General features: G+C 39.4%; 1 protein-coding gene across 2 annotated transcripts in view; it reads right to left on the bottom strand.

The window, feature by feature from the left end:
* AHRR (aryl hydrocarbon receptor repressor) overlaps positions 1-24,637 on the bottom strand; it is a 92,187-nt gene that overhangs the window by 43,728 nt on the left and 23,822 nt on the right. Inside the window, exon 3 of one of the 2 annotated variants that reach the window (XM_083825777.1) lies at positions 23,867-24,048. In XM_083825777.1, the coding sequence (XP_083681903.1) occupies positions 23,867-24,048 (182 nt within the window). Of the gene's footprint in view, positions 1-23,866; positions 24,053-24,637 lie in introns of both variants that reach the window. The other variant, XM_083825778.1, reaches the window with a different exon arrangement.

Genomic DNA, 24,637 nt, shown 5'->3' with positions numbered 1-24,637 from the left:
GAACATTTAGTAAATCAATCCCTGAAGAATGAAATCAAATCAAAGGCCAAGCATGAAAATAAACGCAACTAGGAAAGTGTATGAGAAAGCGTCTCTCACCCTTCCTGATTAAATCAATCTGACAATGACTGACTTATGTGAAATTTACATTAACTTTGCTTTCCTTTTTGGATTTGATAACCTGTTTCCAGCCCTATGTTTCAAACAGGCTATCTCCTGAGCTTCCACTCCTCAATATATCCTGCTTTTGTAACATTCTTGTCCCTTTATAATTTCATTTGCACCACTCTGCATGGAAAGGCACTGCCTAAATTCATACCTCCGAGAGGGAATTTAAGTCAGTATCTCTTAGAAGAGAGTTGAAAGAGCATATGTCAGTAGGCCAGTATATCACCCAAGAGACTGTTTAAAAATAGCCAAAGCACAAGATCTGGAGAGGATAAAGGAAACCTTTAAGATGAAATAAACATTGCATCTAAAATATTCACACTGAGACCTTAGTGCACAGGATGTGCATATGTTACCCAGAAAACCAAATCTGGCTTCATCAGATTCAGAGTCAGAAGTATCATAAGAGCAATTCCTTAATATCTGCCTTACATAGCAGCCATACTGTATCCAATGTTAGAGGCAAAGGCACAGGCACATTTGCTTTCCAGTGTACTTTAAATATGCAAACACACTTAGAAGAAATGCAAGAATCTCCACCTTTCAGTCAGATGAAGACTGCAGCACACTGCTGCACAACCACCGATAAATATACACCACAGAATAGGGCTCTCTCTAAGGCAGAGCTGAATTGCTTTGGGCTTTGCTGCTCTCTGTTGAGACTGCCATGATGAGACTGACTGTGTGAAGAGTTGCCTTCAGAGGTTCAATGGACCTAAAAAGTGCAAAAAATATGCCTGAGAGGAGCTCCCCTAGTTTTGTTTTTTCTCCCTCAAGAAGTAAAAAAGGTGTTGAGACACGGTTAGGGCAAATGAATACCAGGAAAATGAGTATCTTAATTAAAAAAAAAAAAAAAACAGAATTAATTTTCCAGATAATTTTAAAACACTGAAATATTTCCTAGAAGTTTTTAGAATATTGAAAAAAATAGTAACATGAAAATCTTACCTAAAAGTTACAAATGAAGTACAAGCCAACAACTGAAGTCAAAAACTGAAGGACGTACCAGAACACTAAACTGGTAATGTTACAATTCCTGGATATGTTTATTGTGCTTCTTATGCACACTAATACTTTAATGCACGCATTTAAAGTCTAGTCCTGTAAAGCTATCCAAACAGATGGACCTTGCTCCCAACTGGAATCGCTTGTAAGTCAGAGGGACTGCAGGGAGGACATTATGGTTTGTCCAAAAATAAATTGTTTTGCAGAACAGGAACCTTCGCACATGATGTGTTCAATTACTACAAGAACGTTCATTTTTTCACTTCCTCACCACCGTTTTGCTTTGTCTCTTTTCACAGGCAGGTTCCTTGATCAGAAAGAAGATCCTCAGCAGACCCTAAAGACCCTAAGCGGGCCAGTAGTGTGCTTACATATTCTCTCCCTGTTAACACTAGAGAAAATACATTTTAAAAAATGCCACAGTCCCTGAGTCAATGGCCAGAATTAGGACCTTCAAAATTTCTAAGCATAATGAAAAATACCGTCTTTAAAAGAGACAGAAAGAGATTTGAAAGCTCTAGAAATGTAAATTGTGGCCCTGCTTTGATTTGCTTTTTCGTTTTTAAACAGAAAATTCTTAGATATGGAGATAAAATTAAAAGGCTGTCACACAGTTCTTATCAGACTTGTCCCATGAGAAGACAAGGAACAGCCAAACAATGTTCTGTTTTTCAGAAACAAAGTTCTAGCTAATAAAATATAACCCTTTCTCCAGTTTCAACTCTAATGTAATTTTGTCATTAACTTGAACAGGCAAGTCTGACTCCTGTGAAGGTGTCTTGACTCATGGCAAGCCACCGAAGAAATAACAAGTATTCCTTTCGGGAGTAAGGACAGGAATCCTGTCTCCTTCTCATGAAATATATGGGATTGTGGCCTCAACTATCAAGAAAATTATAGTTAAATACAACCTTCACCAAGCGATCAATAAGAGGTGAATAGTATATGTAAAGAGAATGATGATACATATATTGCTTCTAGTGCGCTTTCTTCTTACTCTATCAAGGTCTTCTGAATGAAACTGGTGATTTCCTACCTACTGACTCATCAGATCTGTTTTACACTCATTATCTAACATAAACATCACTTTATACTGGTTTTTCTTCAGTTCTAATGTGATTTCCATTGGATGTACACTGAGACTTGCTGCCAGAATGGGTCTAATAACCCTTGAGACACAACTTATCAGCACTATGCTAAGGAAAATATGAATTGGTTTAAGGCAGAAAATGAACACTGCAAGTTGCAGAGAGCAAAAGCAAAAAAAAGCTTATTCTTTAAAACTGTGAAAATTAAATGAAGAAAATCTGTGCTCTAGACCCTAGTTTGTTTTTAAACCACGTAGTTTTAAGAGGAATCATCAAAGACTTAGTTTATGAATGCTGCATCCCAAAGAGGCTTTCTCAGTGGCGAGCGAGCATTTTTCCTCCTGTCGGGGCAGAGTTGCAGGGAGGAGGCTCATTTGTGCATTGCTGGTCTCGCAGGCAGCAGAGCTCTATTCCTCTGATCAAGAGATCACTTTCATAACCACTTTTCTGAGGTCACAAATGAGTCTGCTGCAGTCACGCAATCCCTTGCCTACCAGAGTTTACTATAACAATACAGGTTCACGAAAACCTTTTAAAGAGGCAGCACATCCTTTCCACCAACACAGATGTGCAGCGCACACACGTTATCATACAGGCTTAACCGAAACGTGTCATGGGACTGTTATATTTCAGTTCTCAGTAGGGAAATAAATGTATTGCTTGGTGTATTATCTGGGTGGAATAACGTTCCCTGAGTAAAATTAAATAAAAGATTACGATAGGTAGCGCCAGAATTATTTTAAAGTATACGGGCACCTTTTCCAAATATTTATTCAGCCCGTTCCTTTTTATTATCTTAAGGGTCCGTGTCTGCCAACCATGTGCTACTGTGAATTATGCTAATTAAGGTATTTGAAAGCCATGGTAAACAGTGAAACAAACATTAGATTAAATAAACAGCAGATAATGATTGCCCTGAATTAAACATTTGCTGCTGCAGAGTAGAAGCAGCAACGATACAGAAACGTACAATCAGGAAACGGGTTTACTATCAAAAATGTATTCAGAAGAAATACTAGGAAAGTAAAACGAGTACTAGTGTGAGCATGTTTCTCGGACAGAAAAGCCTATTTTATATTTTAGCTGAGAGTATCCCACAAATGACCAACCTCCTAACCTGTTTTCATGGAACAGGCATGCAGGCAGTAGCTGGAATGGCCTCTGGTGATGGGGGCAGGGGAGAATTTAAATTTAAAAAAAAATATATTAAACTATTTTTCTTGTTATGGTAAGTTAACTCTACCCAAAGAATGCGGGTTGGCCTATTTTCACAACCAGTTAGCACTAGGAAAACAACTGTTGTTGTTCCATCACGAGTTATTTGCATTAATGTACTTCATTTACCTGAAGTAAAGTTTTCAAAAGCTTCTAAATTACTCTGGAGCCTGCAATTTCAGAAATGAAGTTGGACGTATCGCTCGTTGACTTTTTGGGAGGATTAGTATCCAGACACATTTCATTTACAGGTAGCACAAACAGGCTTGCCCAAACCAGCTTTGTAATCCAGCTTAAATAAGTAACAACAGCAACAAGGGCACAGCGTTAAGCCCATCGAGGGCTCATGTATGGGCTGGGATGACTCGTTTGCACGCTGTCTTGTGAGTTGGTTGCTATTATTAGCCACACCAGCCAGATTAAAGCTAGATCAGGTACACCCACACGTGCTACACAGCCAGCTTCGGGGACTCTGGAGATGTACCCACAGGTTGTGCAGGGCCCTTGCTTTGTCCAGAGATATTCAGGCTTGACCTTGATGCGTATCTCCATCCGGCTCGAGCACCGAAGTCCCCTCCCATCTGCACTAGAGCTGGCAGTTTACACAGAAGACAGCCTCATGGCGTAGCTTTCATACGAAATTCATGCCTCCTCAAAATCAGCCTCGTCTCCGCTCCTGGCCCTGCCTGTACTTATGGATGGGAATTGGGCTGGAAACGTGGCAGGCTCAGATGCCGAGTATCATCGGGAGGTGGTGAGATAGACTGTGATCTATAAATGGGGGGTGTTGACAGCCTCCAGAGTGACTTCGAGGGTAACAGTATCAGTGCAGACAAGGCTGGAGGCATTTTCAAAAGCAGGCCATAGTTTCAAAAATTTCTGAAACTTATTTGAAGAGGTTCCCCCCAGTCTTATGTTACTGGTTTGTTCCAGTTCCCTAACACAACTTCCCATGGAAAGGAAAACTATACAAGGTCAACTCCTGCCTAAACAAAGAGATGTGACTTTTCCCCTCTTTATGAAATTTGCCTAAACCACAAGTTAATCTAAAATGAAATAGTCCTGGGTAGTAATGTAAGTATTTAATTAACATGGCAATTTTTCCTTTGTAGTTATGGAAAGAGATACATGAGAATACTGTTGTGTTACTTTACCTTTACAAACAAATTATCCTTTTCTTCTGGAGGCAGTTGGCAAAAAAATCATTGGTAACAGCAGGAATGAATATACATATGGGTATTTCAGGGTAAACAGCTGCTAGAATATTTGCTGCTCAGCACTGCTCTGTACAGCGGTCTGGCTGCAGAGCCAGTACCTAAAATGCCTTGTGTTAGTGACAGTCTTTTTTGTATTATTCGCTATACGAAAATAAAATATTTGTGTTTTTTTTTTTCAAGAATATGACCTCTTTTGTTCAAATACAGTGTGGACAATTGCTTTAATTTTCAGGGAGATGTACGAAGGTGTCTAATGAATGTCCCCAAGTGTTTTTGGACCTGCAATTCTACAGGAAGAATTGTCAATAATTTAGTATACTGAAATCAGCATAAACAATGACCTTCATTATGCCAATTTCCAAACAATTCCTGCCTTTCCTCACTCCCTACGCAGCTCTGAAAAGTTGCCTCCGACAGCCAATGATCTGTACACCACCTATATACCTGAGAGAACACGGAGACAGTGGTTTGGATTAGCTGCAAATCTGCCTTTAAATTCCTTTTTTTTCAGTCCTTCTGCAAAATTTATTTCATTTGAAAATTATCCAGAGAAATGTAATCCAACTCACTTACACTCCCGCTAATAATCCAAAATCAAACGATTTCAGATTAGTGTAATACAAATCGTTATTTAATACATAAATTGACTTTAAATAGCTACTAAGAGGTATTCCTTCATTAGAAATAAGTTTAAGTACTGTGAGAAATTACAGTAATTATAATCAAGCTTTAAGGATTTCTGAGTAACTCAGTTACAAAAATTACATCAAGCATGCTCAGGAGAGAGCTGCCACCCTCTTCCCTTTTTCCCTTTCCTGCTGCCCCAAGATGCCATCCATACTTGGTGCTCAGCTGCCTTTCTACCACAGCCCCTTGCTTTCCAGCCTTTTTTATTTTTTTCTGGCAGTGGAGTAAAAAAGTGTTCTTCTAGAGCAACGTAAATGATGTTCTAGCTTAGACAGGACCGCTGAAAGATATCCTCAGTATCCAAGTAGCAGGCAGATTAAAGAAGACAGCAAATAGTGCGGCTGCAGAAAGAAGTTTAAGGCGAGTTAGGACTGCAACGGAGCCTTCTGCACGTGGCGGGGCATACGGCGTGTCCCAGCACTGCTCTGCCTTTGCTCGGCGTACAAAACGAGAGCAGGAACTGGAGTGCCTAACCGTAATGCTCTGCGACGGTCAAGGCAGCACAGCTGGGAGTCAGCAGTCAAGGCAGGACCGGGGGCAGGCTGGGAAGCGGGCAGCCGGAGCATTCTTATGCCTAATGCATTTTCCACTGCCCAGATGTTCCACAGTCGCCACCAGTTGTGAGACGCTGGATGCGCCAGTCCCCGAGGGTGTTCTGACCCCTGGGAAGCGCTAAAGAGGCCCAGGCCTGGCCAACATCGAGGAGGCACAAAGGTATTTTGAAGCGCTGATCGTCTCTTCTCCCACTCAGTCCCTGTGCCAAGTTTAGCTGTGGTGCAGGAATTCAGCTGTGGTGCAAGATTCATTTTGTACTTTAACCCAATGAGCTAAAATACCATCTGAGACCAACATGTAGTTAATTGCTGTGAGAACAAAACTTTGAATTTCCTGACCTATTCAAAGTTTGAATTTCCCATTAACTCCACACTCCCATACTACCAGATGGTATACAGGATGTACTTTCCAAAACTCCCTGCATCGGAGTGCATGCAAAGAGAACAAGATGAGCTGAACCTCAAACCCCTGGAAACCTGCTCTTTGTACACGGAATGGCAAGCTTCTAAACAAAACGATGAACGTGCCCATGCAACCCCCCTTTCATGCCGATAATCCTTCTGATGGAAACTCTTGCACCAAAGCTATCGCTGCATGGGGAGCTGGAAAAGCACTGGTTAGCACAGCTGACTCATCCGCTGACTAGCCCACAACATCAGCCACAAAGGACCAAGAATGCTGGTGGTGGCATGAAGCGTGTGGGTGGGAGCAAGGAATAAGCAATCATCTGGCAGCCTAATGCAGGAGGGAGGGTTGACAACAATCATTATTTATTCCCCCCTCCCGCCCTAAGGCTCCATCCCTCTGCTGCAGTGATTCTCATCATCTTGACGCTGTGGTAGGGCTCTATGCAGGGGAGGGAATGAAAGGTACATCCCCTCCCTGTGGCCCATGCAATGAAAGCATCAGCTGGCTATCGGAGCTCGCCGCACCCAGACCACATAGGGCAAAAGGCCCTCGTGGAGGAGAATGGAAAAGAGGTTTGCCGGGTCCTTCTTTCACCCAACAGGAGGCGAGGACAATGTATTACTAGCAAAAAAAAAAAAAGAGCATTGCTTTCCCACCAAAGTCAGTCAAGAAAATAGATGGAGACCTAGTGCTGGAACAGCAGAGGGCAGATGTAAGAAAAAGCTCTTAGAGAAGAAGAGAGGAATACAAGGAAGAGGGAGGACATTGTAGCAAAGACAGAAAAAGGGGGAAAGAAAACTATGGAGAAAACAGGAAAATCTACAGATGAGGAAGATACAAATAAGAAAAGCATCTATGAAGAGGTGTTGTGGCTTATCTATAGGAAAGCTGTTACAGTTAAATAGGTGGAAAATAATTCTCAAAGATTTCAGAAGAAAACAGATTAACAAACTGTAGTCAATGAAACAGGGAAGGAACGGAACCGAGGTAAACAGTAAAAGCAAATGCAGGAAAAATTAAAATTGGCGGATTTAATTAAAAGCTTGACATGGAAGTACACTGATAAAATCTCCAAAATTGATTGCCTGTATCCCATTACCTCTGCGTTAATCCGAGTTCACTTTTCAGCGCTCTTTCCCTCCAGCAGCCTGCTAATCTGGCAGCAATATGGCTAGCTGGTGCCCAATTTGCCTAGCACGAAACCCTCTCCAGCCAAGTTACTGTGGTAGTGAAGGTGTGAGCTCACCCCTCCAGTGTTTCACCATTTCCAATGGCATTTGTCTTTAATTTGTAAAAATGCATTTAAACTCAGGCAAAGGCATTTTCAAAATACTGGGCCAGATTCTGAAGGCCTGACTTGTGTTACTCTACTAATGCCACAGTCAAGTAAAACATAACAAGGAATTAAGGGCTTGACCAGTTGTCTTTGTTTATTTCCCAATCAAACCTGTTGTTTTCTTAGAAAAGGCTTTTTGCCCAAATTTTGTCTACAGTAGGACTTTCCTGGCAGATTGCTTCAGTGGGAAGGAGATTAGGTTTCTCACTGTCCTCTTCATCCTTGGAAAGTTTCTGTTACATTTCCCAATCTCCACCACCGGCATTTCAGGGTACATGAGCATACACCTCAGAAGTCTTCCCCAACATGTTTTTCACATGCTGTTGTATATATATAATTTGGCGATGGAGCCACAAAGTTGTACTTTGTCACTGCAGCTCTTCTTTCTAGCAGAGGAAACCATTCCACCTTACTTCCCAAAGTTAAACTAAGCTGGTTGAACACAATGCTCAGAGATTCAGAGGATGGAATATCTGCTGAAGCTAGAATATTTCAAGTAAGCACACTGACCCCTGTCTGGAAATTGTGACTTGACTTGACTAGATAAAGGTGATAAAGAAACAATGAAACAACTACTCCTTTCCCAGTGACCACTTGAAATTTAGTGCCACTGCAGTTCTGACCTCTCTTCTGGCCTCATCCTGTCAGAGATGATTATCTAAGTCATACTAGTGGTTTTAAAGACATTATCAATTACCACCATGACACTTAAAAGGTGTGTTTGCAAACCAGGCCTTCAAACTGACATTGTCTCTGGTTTCCTAGCCATAAGTCTTTAGGAGCAAGTGTAGAATCACTGTCCCCAAAAAATATGGCACTTAATATTAAATTTATTAGATATTTCTAAAGTGCTTGTTAGCATCAAAAAGAAAGAAGACTGAATATTGCACCGTGTAACATCTTCAAACTCTCTGCCATGTCACCAACTGTATATTTGGCTCACAAGAAAAATCTCATCCCTTAAACAGATATACAGAGCTATATTGCTAGCATTTAATTATTACATGATTCTGATGATTCTGAAGACGTTGAAAACAGCCAATTCCTGCTGAACATAGTAATATGAAAGCACTCGGCACCTTGCATGACTGAGCCTTTGATAACAATGAAAGTAATTTCTGTAATTTTTAACATCCCTAATCTCTCCCACAAACATTACTTGTTTTGAGTAAAACTTGTTTTTTATACAGCCTCTTCCTATATGCAGCAATGTATATTAAGACATGAAAAAAAAATGAAATGCAGGTTCCATTTTTTCTCCACTTTTTGTCTTAGCCGTCATTATAACATATTGGCATATTTTTCACACTAATCCTTACATTCATCAGTTCAAGATGTATTATCTAAGTTAGATTATTTCTCCCCCGAAGAAATGTTTTTGTAAATTATTATTTTTTGGGAACCTACAAGGCTTATAGGGGTTATTTGATGGCACAAAATTATTTTAACAAATTATTTTGAACAAAATACAGGGCTTTTGTGACAAGTTTTCAGTAACACAGATATGCAATATAATGCTAACACGAGGGAGATAAGCATTTTCAGTACAGATGTTGAAATACTCCGGGGAATATTTAAGATTAATATAAAGTCTGTATATGTTTTGCAGTTACACTGAGAAAAGTGGAGTAGCTATTAAGTTGCTAATGGATTTGAAAAAGAAAACTTAATATATGTTGGGTTTTGATTTAGATCTGATCTTTTCTTGCTTTCAATCCTCTTCAATCAGCTTCTTTCAGCTGTTTCCAATATGTAAGTAGCCAATTCATTGCAGGTTCAAAGGTAAATGGGAATAGCGGAAACTTTATTTATTATAATAAAAAGTACAGGCAGAGATTTACTTCCTATACATACCTTCAACTTGATATATTCCATACAGATATAAAAAGGGAATACATTAAGGGGATTTCAGTGGAATTTTAGGGACACAGTAAATCCATGTGATACATTTTTGGCAAGACTTTTATAAAGCATCTTTCATGAAAGAAATTATGAGCTTCTCTGAAGGAAGTTTTAAAGTTTATTTGTAACTTCTCTTAGTAAGCATTTAATTTAGTTTACTGATATGCATTCTGCTTCTACTTCTAGTACAGATGTCAAGATTTTAGAAAATTTATCCCTTGTGTTATCTACATGAGTGTACCAAAAATTGTAATCAAATAAATACTGGATTTATAAATGGAAATCTGCTCTGACTAATCTAAAAAAATGTTTCACTTAATGGTTGTGAATGTTTAGATGTTTAGAGCGCTGACTAATATGTTACTGCTACATTAAATAGAAGAGAAAAGCATCTGTGTTAGTCAGTTGGGATTTTCTTTCCAAAAAAAAAAAAAAGAGAGAGACTAGACCAAATATAAAACAAACGAAAATGAAAACAAGTACTTTGTAGTAATCCAATAAGCCAAATTTTAGGCCCAATCATGTAGCAAAATGAGGTAAGCTTTTCAGAAACGGTGATTATTTCTTAGTCCAAACCATGTTCCATCTCATGTTTTGGATTTCCAAGCATCTAAATAAGATCTAGTCACAGCCTTAGAAAGACAGGTATCTTGCACAGAATCAGCCATACAAGCCTTGTGATAAATAATCAACTTTGGGGTTTAAACAAACCATTAATTTATTTATTTACTTCCATACTTCTGTTAATCTACCAGCCACCTGTAGCTTGTCTATAACAAGACTTCTGTGCTGGAGGAACTGGTGTATAACCAAGCATGATTTCAGGAAGGGCACTTCATCAATAAAGGGCGATGTGAAGAAGACAAAGGATGGCTGTAGGGGAAAGAGTCAAAGCCACAAAAAGAGGAGAGAGGATTGATAAGGAAAAATATGTAATAGGCAAGGATTATTACAATCACATGGCCTTGATGGGAGAAAGGCAGACATAGAGATGCCCACAGAGCTGACAAAGCATGTTGCTCATCAGAGAAATGGGCAAGAAAGAGAAGTTATTAGCTATGATTTCTGTGGAACAACAGTGACATCAGGAAGGCCTGTCATACAGAGCTTATGAAATGAGCAGAACTCAAGATTTGGAAAACAGTCTTTGTGTTGCGTTCAGAAAGGAAGTTATAGTCCAGAAATGGTGGAAAGGCACAAGATGTCTGCAAGGTACGGAGTCAAGATGGAGAGAGGGAAAAGCGTGGGTGCTGCAAGGGTCCTGACAGTGTCCCTGGAGACTGGGCTTGAGCTCTAGCCCTCACCTCCTCACAGCCATGCCTGGGCCCAGCCAGGATCCTGGCCTTGGCCCAACCCCACAGAAGTGCCTGGTGCCTGCGTCTGGAGCTGCCCTGGTGCCCGCAGCTGCCCTGCTCCTGGCTGGGGTGGTGAGACATGGTTTGGCTCCAGGCCCTGCCCTGGCTGGTCTCATGGAGACCTCCATCCCTTTGGGAGCAGCCAGCCCTCCCAGCACCTTGACAGGGTTTCTGAGAGCAGATGCCAGAGCAGTAGTGATGCTGACCACGATATGCACAGGGGATTAGGAGAAAAGAAAGGAAGCACCAGTCTTGTGCATGGCAAGCGTTCAAAGACATGCCAGACAATTTTGGAAACTATGCAATGAGGAAGACTGAAAGGCCTGAACTGAAGAGACTTCAGTCTTCTTCAAGACTGTGAGGGCAGGTAAGAATGTGTAAAATCAATTATTAAAGAAACTCTGAGAAACAGTGTCTGCAGGTCACCTTATAATGTCCTTCCTTCAACATCAACACTGAGCAAATGCCTCATGCTGCTACTCAGAGACATCGCCACTGAGCACTCCATGACATAAGAGTTCCTGGTCATTGATACACATTTTCTGAAGCAGTAATTGGGTTAACTGGGGGTATCCACCTGAATTCTGGCAAGGTGTTTTGCTTATTGTTAGCATTAAATTTCATTTCGTTTGCTAATTTTAAACTCCGAGAACAAAATGAAAATAAAAACATACGCCCTGATTACATTCAAAAAAGTCAATGAAATGCTATCAACAAACAGAATTTAAATTTAATTTATCAGAGATTAAATAAAATCTTGAAAAGACAGAATTTATTAAAAAATAAACAAAGGCCACTTAGCCTTGTCCTCTTCCATGACTTGGTATCCTCTTGTCTTTGGATTGAGTCCTTCCAGTGGATTTTTAGGGCTCTTAGATGGAAACACATTTGTCACCACAGAATAAAAAGCTGGTGACTCACTGACAAAGCATACACATACCTAGTATAAGACAGGAAACAACAGACACAGACAACACAGAGAGAACAATAAAAAAAAAAAAAAGATAAAAACCACCAAAGAGACTATACTGATGCATGTGACAGGCAATGCTCTCAGACCTAACAATTAGCAGGACTTTGAGGAGCAGAACAAGAAAGAAGGTTTTTTTAAATAAAACTATTGAAAGTAGATAATAAAGTGCATCTGTGAGTGGTTAAGGGGGAGAAGCAACACAGCATTTACTTGAAAATCTAATAAGTACATGATGGAAGCCAGTTCAGGAACTGACTATTAATCTTTATCCTCTTCCCTCTTGTTTAGCACACCTTTGCAACCTCCACATTTCCCCAGTCCCTATGCCTGGCCTTCATACTGAGATTGAATCTCATCAAATTCTCAGGGTCTCAGTAGACACCATGAATTGCCATTGAGGCATGTAAGACAGCATTTCAGAACTTCATCAACTGACTCTATAAAGGGATTACAAAGTCAAAAAGCTGAATGACAGCCTTGTAATTCCAATTATTTTTAAGAAGTCTCAGAAAGGAAGTGGTGTTTTATATTTACATCTGAAAGGCAGGCTCTGAATTCAAGATATTAATGGGTTTGCCTTCCCAGAAGTCTCATTAGAAATAATTTCTGACTATACTTGCACTAGTCTTGAAGAACAGTCTTCAAAGCAGCTATGACAATACTATGATATGGTTCTCACCCACCTCCATCCACAACACTATCTGGCAAATGGTCTTAGGACAGCTTACTGGGTTTTGATAATGCGATAAATGACAAGGAACACTAAAGCAGAAGGGACCTATTTGCAGTGAGCATGTGTTCTAGCTTGGTCTGAGCCTACACTCACTGCTCTTCATCTCCATGGATGACACGTGTCATCTTGGTGTCTGCGTGGCATAGCCAGTGTATTTGTACAGACACAAAAGAATGGAGTTACCTGATCTGGCAAGCACCAGATAAGTTTGTCTGCACCAGACAAGCATGGAGTGAAGCACAAAGATCGTTGAGCTAGCTTTAAGGGTGTTGGTGTGGGCACAGCGTCTCAAGCTGCTATATGGAGATAACAGGAGCTTGGAAAAGGTCTGGCTATATATCCCAAAAGTGCAAAGTATTTTGTGCATATATATCCCCAAAGTGCAAAGTATTCCCCAAAGTATCCCCAAATCTGCTTCTAGCTGCAGGACCAGCTCAGACATCTGCATTATTTCAGAGTTCTCTGCAGAGAGCTTCACCATGTACTGTAAGCCAAAAGTTAGGCAGTAGCAGAGCAAGAAGAGAAACCAGGAAGGTAGTCTCCCATACTGTTCTCTAGCCTGAAACTATTTGTCCTATTCGTCTTCAAAGCCCTTTGCAATTATATTATGCCAAGCTAAATTCCTTGTTCTGTTGGATAAAAGGTATTGTCTTTCCTTTAAAACATATCTGTGTTTAAAATTAGAAACAAAGTAAATCATTTTCTTGAAAGTAAAGAAACACATTTCCTCTCAGAGACAGTAATCAGTCATGAAACTGAGAACAAGTGTAAACCAAGCCAAAATTCATGCCTGAGGGAATGCTTTCCTACCTCCCATCCACTGCAGCACTGACGAGGGCAAAATTATTGTTATTATCTTCTACAATCACTGCAATTTCTAGCAACTTCTGCAGCGAAAAAACAATATTTCCTATGGTGAAAACCAATCTTGTTTCTATATCCAAGGATCACTTGGGCTGCAGTAGAACTAAACCTACACTAAGTTCTTTCTCAGTCTCCAACATCCAAATACAATTTAACTCAAGAAAATGAGGCCATAGAAAGACCATTCATTACAGTGTAGGAGAATAGAATTTGATCCACAGGGGGCTAGGAGGGTATTTCAACAGCTGGTAAAAGGCTGGGCCAAGGAGGATCTCTGCTGCAGAGGAAGGATTGAGCAAGCACAGTGCTCAAGAAAGATCACATCTGTGAATACAAAAGAGCACGTATATCAGTCTACTGGTTTAGATGGGGCCATTTCTTTCCTTGTTATATGCCTACATTTATTTATATCAATGATATATGAGATGCATACTGTGAACTATCCAAATGGAATCAAGCATAAAAGCCTACCAAATCAGAATGGTTAAAAACGACTAATCAAGCTGGAGAAAGATAAAGACCTCTGCTTAACAGCTCAAACTGTCCGGGGGATTTCCCCTTGCATTGGACCAATATAGCAGCCGGGGTTTGAGGGAACACCTATAAAAGCAGCCCTTACATATTTCTGTGACCATGTTGTCTGGTTCTGAGTGTACTTCTATTGCTAGAAACAGCAGAACTATTCCAGTGCCAAATGACCTTAGCAGAAATCAAATAGTCAAAGGTTCTTCTCCTGTCACTTGTCATTTTCAGGTCCCCGGTTTTATAGTCAGACTTGCCAGTATCAAGAGAAACACTGAGGCCTACAGGAACTTTCAGCTGAATGGCGTTCAGCAATAGAAAGATGGTATAAGACATAGATCCAGAACTGGAAAAGGAAGTTCTACAAGAAGACTTGTAACCATGGTGTATTACCCAAAGACAGCACAAAGTCTATAGAGTCCAACTCTCTTTGCAAGAAGCCTGACACAGCCTAACAGCTCTAAGATTACAAGGTCTGCCAATATAAACAACCCACAGCACATGACACATGAGTACCAAAGGAGTACCAGAAAAGAACTGACAATTATTTATAACTAACACCCTTTATTTGCCATTATTCCAAAAAATAGGTATGGAATTTAGAGCCAGCCTGAGAATGTGATATCTAACATATCGTTGCACCAAAAGGTTCCCTTGATCTTCAAAAATGACAGGAATTCAATAAATTCTATAGTCCTCTTGTTCTTCCTGAATGTAGGCTTATTCTGAATCCTGCTTGAACAATCTACTCTGCTTCTCCTACAAAACATACCTTGTTTGCAAGAAACTAAGGAGAAAGCCAATGAGCAGGAAGAGGTAGCAAAACCTTCAATGCTCTTTCAACAAGGCACAAAGGTGAGACAAGGTCCTCTTCCAAGAGTCAACAAAAGTCTCCCAAGGGTCAGAGAGTTCTTCTTCAGGTTATCCATGAGGACAAGCAACCTCCGGTATTTGTTACATACAATGAATGGTTTCCGCAGGAAATAAGGGGAAAAGAAAAAGTGAAGCATTGCTATAAGCAATGTGTTAATGTGATGCCATACAAAAATGTCAAAAGGCCTAGTCAAAATAAACCAGCTTGAAAAAGGGTTACATGGGTGAAAGTAGACGTGCAGCTGCTTCTCCAGAATTGAGTCCTGCTAGGTATCAGTAAGGATTAAATGCAGCTAGCCACCTTAATGTCTTGACACTTTTACTAAAATTTCACTGATATAGCATTTTAGCTCTTGATTAGATAATGACTTGGAGAAGTAGGTCTTACTTCAATTCTGCATGAGAATATTCTTTCCTTTTTTCAGTTGCTGTATCGTTAAGAAAATGGTAAAATTATAGAGCAGAAGAAAGGAGAAAATGTGTTTCTTTCACAAGAAGTCCCTTTTTGGCTGAAACATTCTAAATGTATTGGTTAATTGAATACAATGATTGAGTACAGCCACTGGAATAGACTTACCTGTTACCTACTCTGACCAGGAAGGTTCTTTTACTGCGCAAGAAGTTAAATATGCTGCTTGAAGAAACCTAAACAACATAAATTCTTGTAGACAATCTAATAAGTTATGGCTATGGACTACAGCAACAGATACCCTAAGGATATTTTGTATGTGTTTTTTAAAAAAAGTCTTTATTTCCCTTGCAATAAAGAAATCATTCAGGCATTCAATTTCAGAGGACAGCACCATGAGTGCTCTAAATCAGTAGAATATGTCTTTAAAAAAAACAACTTGTAAACGTTAAAATATACAAATATGTTGGGCACTTCTTGACTCAAGGTATCAGCTTCAACCCTAGCTAAGCAGACTGAAACTGAAATCCTGGATTTGTAACTCAAAGTATAGGTTTCATCAAAAATTAGAGGCTTAAGGATAATCTGAAAGCCTCTCATCGTTTCCATAACTGAAATCAATATATAAATCATAGTAAGAAAGGATTAGTGGGAGTGAAGACATGGAGTCAAGGAGGCATAATTCCACGACTGCTGATCTAGGCATTTTATTCTGTTCTCAACATAGTGTCTCTTATAATACTTACTTACATTCCAGATCTTTCCTTCTTTTACTTTTCTATGTCTGTTCTAAACATGTCCAGTATAAAAGACATGGAGAGTCCACCAAAGGTCCACAAAGACAACGAAGAGATTGGAGCATTTCTTGTGCAAGGAAAGGTTGAGAGAGCTGGGACTCGTTAGTCTAGAGAAATGAAGGCTCAAGGGGGATCTCAGCACGTATAAATACCTGAAGTGAGGGTGCAAAGAGGATGGACCAAGCTCTTTTCAGTGGTGCCCAGTAACAGGACAAGAGGCAATGGACACAAACTGAAACACAAGAAGGTCTCTCTAAACATTAGGAAATGCTTTTTTTCTGTGTGAGTGAGCAAACACTAGCACAGGTTGCGCAGAAAGGTTGTATAGACTCCCTCCTTGGAGACATTCAGAAGCCTCCTGGATACGGTCTTGAGCAAGCATCTCTAGGTGGCCCTGCTTGAGCAGGGTGTTGGACCAGATGACCTCCAGAGGTCCTTTCCAACCTCAGCCATTCTGTGATTCTGTGATTCACTAAGACTATGGTTTAACATTTAAGGGAAAGCTTCAGGCTACATGAACCAGCTAACAAATGAAAGAAGAAAATTCCCCCAAAAAATGTATTCAGTATAGGCCATAATTATAACAATAAACACAAACTTATGAGTTCAGTTTCAAAACCTTTTAAATTTTGTTGTGGAAAAATCTTCCTTGCAAATGTTAAATGAAATCTAAAAAACATGTTTATACCAAAAGAGCAAAACTTGGCAATCCAGGGAAAAAAAAAAAAAAAAAGAAAAAAAAAAAGAAAAAATAGCTGAGAGATTTTGGAAGAGAAAAAAATCTCTTGAAAAGAAAACAGAAATGTTTGGAAGGGCAACGGGAAGAAACTGGAAGCCTAAGAACCCCTCTGCTTGCACTGCAGTGGAGTCCTGGACTGTCAGAAGAGGAGCTTTGGTTCAGCTAAGCAGCACTCATAAAGAAATGTTGAATAGCGTTACGGTGTGGATAATGCACTGAAAGCAAGGCCATTCTTTGCTCCCTTACCCTTCTCAAGTTTTAATTTTGTAACTTTCTGGATTGACGTACCTCTCACCAGAAACACATCTGCCAGCTATAGGGTGTGGACTGTTGTACTAAATGTTCAAATTCTACAGTAAGGTACAGTCTCATGGTCTTTTCTTAGGACGGCCTAATGTAAAAAATCTAATGAACCTAAGGAATCTGAATAAAAGTAGTAAGAAATCCATACATGTTATTGAGCTAGAAGATCAACAACCATGGATACAGGAGGAGGAGATGAAAGCTGGAACAGATTGCAAGTAATTGTGGACACTCAAACTCAGGCCAGCTGGGAGGAATCCTTTGTTGCTTTCTTCTTAAAAGGGATAAATCCAATTTCCATTAAAGATAAACATCAGTGGGAATTGGATCACACCAAAGACATAACTGAGTAAGAGGAAATGACCTGCTAATATGATGTTAAATCAGAAGAAAGACAGAAACCAAACAGTGTGTGCTATCCTGCCAGAACTGGAAAAATAAATAAATAAATATTTAGAAGAGATTGAATTGAAAGGGAGAAACTGGTGAGAAGGTTGGGACAGTGTCTTGGTGAAAGTGACCGGGAAATCCTGGACCCAATGGCTCTTATAGCAGCAGGAATCCAAACAACAGCATAATGAAGACACCAGATCTCAAGAAGGAAGACTCCAGTACACCTGGAGAACTGGAAGGCGAAATCTCTTAGGACAGATATGTAAGGGAAGTAGAAGCTCAAAGTTCTTTCAACAAACCAGGCTGAAGGGAATAAATGTAAAGTATCTCAATAGCAATGAAGAGTGGGAAAGATAGCAAAAGAACATCTTAAGAAAATCCTGAGTCCTTGTGACTGGAAGCTCACAAAAAATAAATAAATAATGAAATAAAGCACAATTGTGTAAGAAGAAAAACAGAAAAGCCAATGCATAAAATAAAATGTATCAAGAAATGAGAGGTTATTAAAAGCACACTGGAAGTCCTTTAACCTTATAAAAAGACTGGGAAAAGAGTTTTCTGCTGCTCAGAAATAGATATTGAGATGCTACTCAGCTACAGATGCTACACCAAAAGTTTCAAGTGTTTATTGCCTTTTTGCTTTCATCAGCTAGGATCAGACAGATACTGCTGGCAAGTACTAGCAACAAGGTTAGCACCTCCAGTGCTTGCATAAGTTTAGTGTTTGCAAGTTGGTTGCATCTGGCAAAATCCATTGCAGCATGTTCTGAGACTGAGCTGAAGCATTCTCAGAGCTGTTAGCTATTAATCTATGAGAAATTGTGATGAGGGGAGATTTTGGAAGAGTAGAAGAGGGCAAACATGGAGCTTATCTTTAGAAAGCACGGGAAGAAGAAATCAAAGAATAGTAGGACCACTGAGCTGGGCTTTAATCCCTAGAAAAGCACTGGAAAAAGAAATCAATCTATTTGTAGAAACTTAATAACAAAGATATAGGAATCAACAGATCTGCCACGAATACGTTGCTGTGTCACACCAAATTAATTACCCTCTATAAAAGAACATGTGAATGGGAAGAAAGAACAACAATAGATATTACATGTCTTCATAACTTAGAAAAGCCTCACAATATCTTCGTAAGTAAACTAAAGAAACTTCTTGTAAAGAGGGCCAAGCTTACTTACGAAACCATGGTGTGAGAAAAGTTGAGAAAAGCTATCAATCATTCTCTGTAAAATTGAAGGATGCATTGCATGGTGCCCTGAACTTATGTTGAAAAAAGACAAAAGCAGAGCAACAAGAATGACTAAGGAAAATACAGCTCTGGAGGGGAAATTAAAAAAAAAAAATCAGGATCAGGGCAGGGCTGTTTTGCCTAAAGAAGAAAAGACTGGAGGAAACATGAGACACCTTCACGGCTGTAAAAACAGAGGTGTCACAAGAAAAGAGAATAAGTAGTTCTAAGAAGAGGGAAGGCTTAACCTGCAGTAGGAGAGATATGAACCGGATGTTGAGGATTGCCAAGGAGGGTGTGGAATCACTGACGTTGCACATTCATAAAAACATTACACAAACGTCCCTCAGGTTTAGGAACAGTTGATTATTCACTGAGAAAGTCCCTTACAGGCCTATTTCCTAACATGTGAAATTCTACATGGAAGCAGACAAACTAAAATTTATAGACAAATGTTTCATAGTCTGTTGCAATTCAGTTTAAAATCCACACATAACTTTGACATAAGGCAGTTCAAACAAAATGTCTCCACACTTGACTGTCACTATTTTCTGAATTACAATCTGGATTACAATTTTAATGTAAAATGTACAGAAACTTTTAATACATTTATTCTCAGAGTTAATCCAGGACTAGCTACATTCCTTACTTAGTCACCAATAAATCAATCACATTTTCAGCTTTCAAGATGAAATGAAGTCTGGAAGTAAGTAAATACAGAGAAGGCACTGAATTCTGGTACTAAATAAGCACCGAACGTCAAAATAATAGCACAAGGGAGATTTTTGTTGAGAAGCCACTGTTTTCACCTGTGCATGCATGTTTATCTGTTCGCATGCAAATGTGTATGTGCATATAAACAGGAAAAATACACATTTATCCATACATTATATGTCTGGATGGGCACCGTAACATAGACTATTGGATTAAATTACTTTTTATCTGAATTATGCAGTGAAGGAATTAAAATGCCCTCAATTCTTGAATAACCAAAGAATCGCCCATATTAAAGTCTCTACTTTTGACATCTAAGACTGCATTTGGCAATATTAGTTATCATTAATTAGGAATGCTTATGGTTAAAAGCATTAATGACTGGCATTTTGAAGGAAAATTTGAGTGGCCTATCAGTATAAGATTATTTACACTAAGAACTAAAAATTAGGAAATTTAATTTCTAGTTCTAACTGTATTCTTATTTCGTCTGTTGGTCTATCTAAACTATCACAGCTGTTCTCCTTAGAGGTACCAGGAAGCTTACGTTAACTGCCTCTCAGAACAAATCTGAGATGCTAAAAGAACAAGGTGCTACTCTTTTTACATTGATCTACAAAAGTAAAAGCTATACTAGAAGGGGACAAGTTAAATGATCAGTGAAAGGGAGTCAGGTTTGAAGTGGAACAAGACTACCATTTTTCCACCACTGGAAAAACTAAGAAATAAGATGTACTGAAGGATGTATTGTCGAGAGTGGTAAAGGAAGACAGAATACATGATCCAGGATGGAATACGGCCAAGACAGAGGTCCAGGGAGCTCAAGTGGTCACAGCCATTAAGTACCACTCCACACCCACAGCAGTCCCACCCAAGGCAAATTTTTGTGAGGGCCAGGTGACCAGCACAGCTTCCTGTAGCAGTTGATGTCTCTCAGCCTCAGTACCCGTTCAGATCTGTGCTGTCTTGTACAAGAGATCTGGTGAGATTGTAAGGTTACCGCTGCAAGCCATTTTGAAGCGCTTATCAGGAAAATGCAACACGACTAAATGCATGTAGCCTGGGGGAGTGGGACTATTAATAGAGCCACTGCCAACCGATAACAGAGATTGAAGGCTGTAAACCCAGTAGGCAGAGGAATTGTTCCGAAGCCAAAGGAGAAGGTTTCTACGAATGACAGAGGAAATCCACCAGAATGACTGTTAAACTGATAACTAGTATAATCTGCCTTAACAACCAGATCTCAATTTTGGAAAAGAGCCAGAACTTTTGCTTAAATAATTAACTAAGATGAACAGGCCATATGCTTCAAGGTATTAACCTGTAATGGTCACCAAGAAGGGAATACGTGACTAATGAATACTTGCTATCCCCTAATACCTAATTCCTTGCAAAGTTATTTCCACACCTGAAATCAAAATGGTGAGGTCACTCCATGCCCTCTAATTAGCTATTGATCTCTATAAATACATTTATGCTGCACACCGAGGATTCCAGAGTAGCTACTGAAAGGACACCTAGTGGCAAGTCAACGAGTATGTCTGGAAACCGCTGGATCTGTTGAAGGTGTGTAATTACAATTTGTCACTGGAATTGACGAACTGCTATAGGTTGAACGGCAATGTCATACGTGAACTTCTGTGTAAGACTGCACTTTGAAGCTTTAAGAAAAATTGCAAAAAGCATTCTTACACACAATTTTTTTAAACATAGGATTTAAGCTTAACTTCCTTAAAACTCAAAGAACAGTGTTTTAAAAGAAGGATGAACACGCCTGTGTGTCCAATTATGACTACAATTTTGAATGTGCTGAATCTCCACTGCATCAGTTTTAGGAATATCGGATAGCTGAACAGAACTCGTTACAGATATGATTTGCTTGATATTCAAGCCAAATTTCAGCATGCTAATCATTGCTTCTTAGGTCCTTCATTGTGCTCCACTAAAATGTCCTTAGCAATTCCTTCCTGTCTCACAGGCCATCCTTCTCCCCCACAAAGAAGAACAGCCGTAGGACATAAATTGTACGTGTTTGAGCTAATTTTACTCTTTTTTTTTTTTTTTTTGGCCATCCAGCCTTACAGTCACTTCTTGACTGTGTTTATTCCAAACATCTTTATATGTACTAATGCCCTTGTGACCAGGAGATGCCCACAACAGAAAGCTGTATTCCAGATGGAGTCATGCTGGTCTCATGCAGAGAGGGATTATAACCTTCCTGTTTAGTGACATGCTGCCTCTGGGCAAACAGACCAAAATCCACACTTGGCTTTCTTGTTTATGTCAACATATCGTATTACAAGCACAGAACAATTTGCTGACCACTGTCCCTCTTCGATTATTGTTTTTATGTTCTATTTTCCAGGTTTCTCTCTTCTACTGAACACCAGTTCTTTTGAATTAATTGTCCCTGAGTGAATTAGTATGGATATTCTAGGTCAGATTTTCCAGATATATTTTTTGTATTCAATTTTATAATATCTCTGCATACAATTGGTCTGTTCTCTATCTTTAGTTTTTCTAACAACTCCTAACATAGTACCATCCTTTGATTTTAAAAGCCACAAAGAAGCCATTTCTGCTCTTCTATGCTCTTTCGTCACAACAAAGATCCAAACATTGGGGATAATCTTTGTTTGTTTGTTTTTTTAGGTGACTTCCTACCAAATCTTCAGTTAAAAAACCCAACTCTGCCTCATTTCTCCACAACACAACTACAAGGAAGTAGATGATGGCGTGACGTGAAGCCAAGGCTGCAGCTCCTGCTCTTACCAGACATTAGCACCCATTCCTTGTCCGGATCTGTTTCAAGGGTTCACCTCTCCTTCACTCCACCCTCCTGAACCTCCAGCCTGCTCTCTGTCTTAAAATGGCATGTAGTTTCCTTCCTTTACTATAAACAATGCTTTCTGTAACCTTAGTTTCACGATGTAAACATTTAAAAATAAGAATGAAGGGAACACAAACTATGTGTTCAATTAGGTAATTTGGGGATTAAATTAAATGAAGTCTCTTCAAACATGGAACATTTCAGAGTAATGAAGTCTGGCTTTACTTGTTTTATTTTATCCTTTAAAAAAAAAAGACAATCCATATTAGAAACTCAGAGAGAAGAGTAGTAAAGGCAGCTGAAGACAGCTTATTCCTTGTGAATCCAAGGGAAATGAAAGCAGAGCTCAGAGGAAGGGGTAATAACACTCAGGTATGTGTACAAAGGGGAAGAGAGGCACTCTGTAAATTGCCGAATGACAGAGGCTAGGCAGCCAGCTGCCACCGTTGACATGGGAGGCTTCTGCCATCAGTAACATCACCACCTGTAACATGATACGTGATGTCAGCTTGTAGCATGTCATGCAGCCTGCCAAAGCCTCTTCAAAATCTGGCATTATTTTTATACTAAAATTTAAAAACCAAAACCAAAACAAACAAACAAAAAAAAGAGGTCAACCAACAAATATTCCTCAGTCAAAAATAAAAGGTCTCCCTTGTACACACTGTACATAATAAGGGATAGTAACAGAAAGGAGTAGTAAAGAGTAGTAAAGGAAAATAACATCCATAAATAATACTGCTGTTCATCTCTGCAGCCCACCTATAAGTTTTAGTCAGTTATACTCCTTCAAATAGGCTTTTATTTCTCATTTAAAAAAAAAAAAAAACTTTTGAGAAGATTTTCATTGTTGAATCCTTAATCCAGATTTTGCGGATTTTGTGAATACTGCAGTAACAGAAGAAATGAAAACTGTCTTCAAATTTGGAATAATTCTTGTTCTGTACATCTCAACACACACATTTGGCTTTCGTTGTATGGTGTGCCAGACAGCTACAAAAACAAAGTGTAGCCTATTACAGCTTTAGTCAACACTTTAAACTTCAGATCTCACTTATAGCAAAAGAAAGTGATCTTCCTGGCCATTCAAGCAAGGCTATTTCCCATTGGGCATACAGTAAATACAGATAATACGGTAGTTTCTTTACTTTAACGTCGTATTTAAACAGACATTGTAAACATGAATGATAATAGCTTCAAAAAAGGAGCACAAAGTAGCTACAGGTATTACATCTGTCCCAAGCCTCTTTGCTAGTTTAAGTATTCTACAGTCATGTTTTCCTGTTTCCTAAAGTATGTTGAGGAAGGGTGGGGGTTATCCCATTATTTGGTAAAAAACACACAAACAGCATAGGAGGAAATGCACAACATTTCAAAAGCAACATCTCATACGCAAGATAAGTACGTTCAATAATAGAGATTAGATCTTTCTTTTTTTACTTTACCAGTATAATACTACATTTTAATTTTACTCACGGTTAGTAGAAAGCAGCAATAAGCAAGAGGGAGACTTTTAATGGCATACTGATATCTTAAAGAAACCTACCTTGAAAGAAACTTTTGACTCGCAGATAGCTGACGCTAAGGCGCAACACGGACAGTTTGTCCAGCTTGGATATTATGTCGGGTGGGAAAGGCAGGAGGCTGGCCAGATGGTCAAGTTCTGCATTCAGACGGTCCCTGTGCCTCTTTGAAGGATTTGATTTTTCATTCCCAGCTGCAGGCCTTCTGTGGTGGAGAAGAGAATCACATTTTCGATTACCTGTTTTACCTCCAGGTAGTATAAGCAGGGACTGAGATGTTGTCTGCAGTCAGTTGATAATAGGTGTAGTTAATCTAGGTTCTATGCAAATCTGCTAAGTTTCTATCCCCAGCTGTAAAGACATTTTAAATTTCACCATTCTGCGTTTGCCGTTGTGCAAAGACATGGACATTGGCCTCTCTTTTCACATCTACCCAGTGGAAAATGGATGAAGAAATGATATCTCTTATTCAGGACCCTCTGATCTTAGGGGAATGGGCGCTATCTTTGTGTCTTAGTGAACACCAGAAAAACATGATTTCTCATCAATGTTGTACAAATCAGTATCTGAACAGCAGAATAAAATTACCATGACTAATGGATGAACCTATTCAGCACCCACTGTATTCATTTAAAGCATCTTAGTGTCCTCCGTTTAATGACTCAGAATTAACCTGTAGCTCAGGAGATAATCAAGAAAAGAGCCTGTCTTTGGACATGATAAAAAGAGTACGGGAAGCGACATGAAGAGACGTTCTTTTGCCAGGCTCAAAACTCCCTTGAATTTTCTCCATT

This window comes from Anser anser (genome assembly GCF_964211835.1).
Source record: "Anser anser genome assembly, chromosome: 2".
NCBI lineage: Eukaryota > Metazoa > Chordata > Aves > Anseriformes > Anatidae > Anser > Anser anser.
The sequence above is the reverse complement of the archived record's forward strand: the minus strand, read 5'-3'. Positions and strand labels throughout refer to the sequence as shown.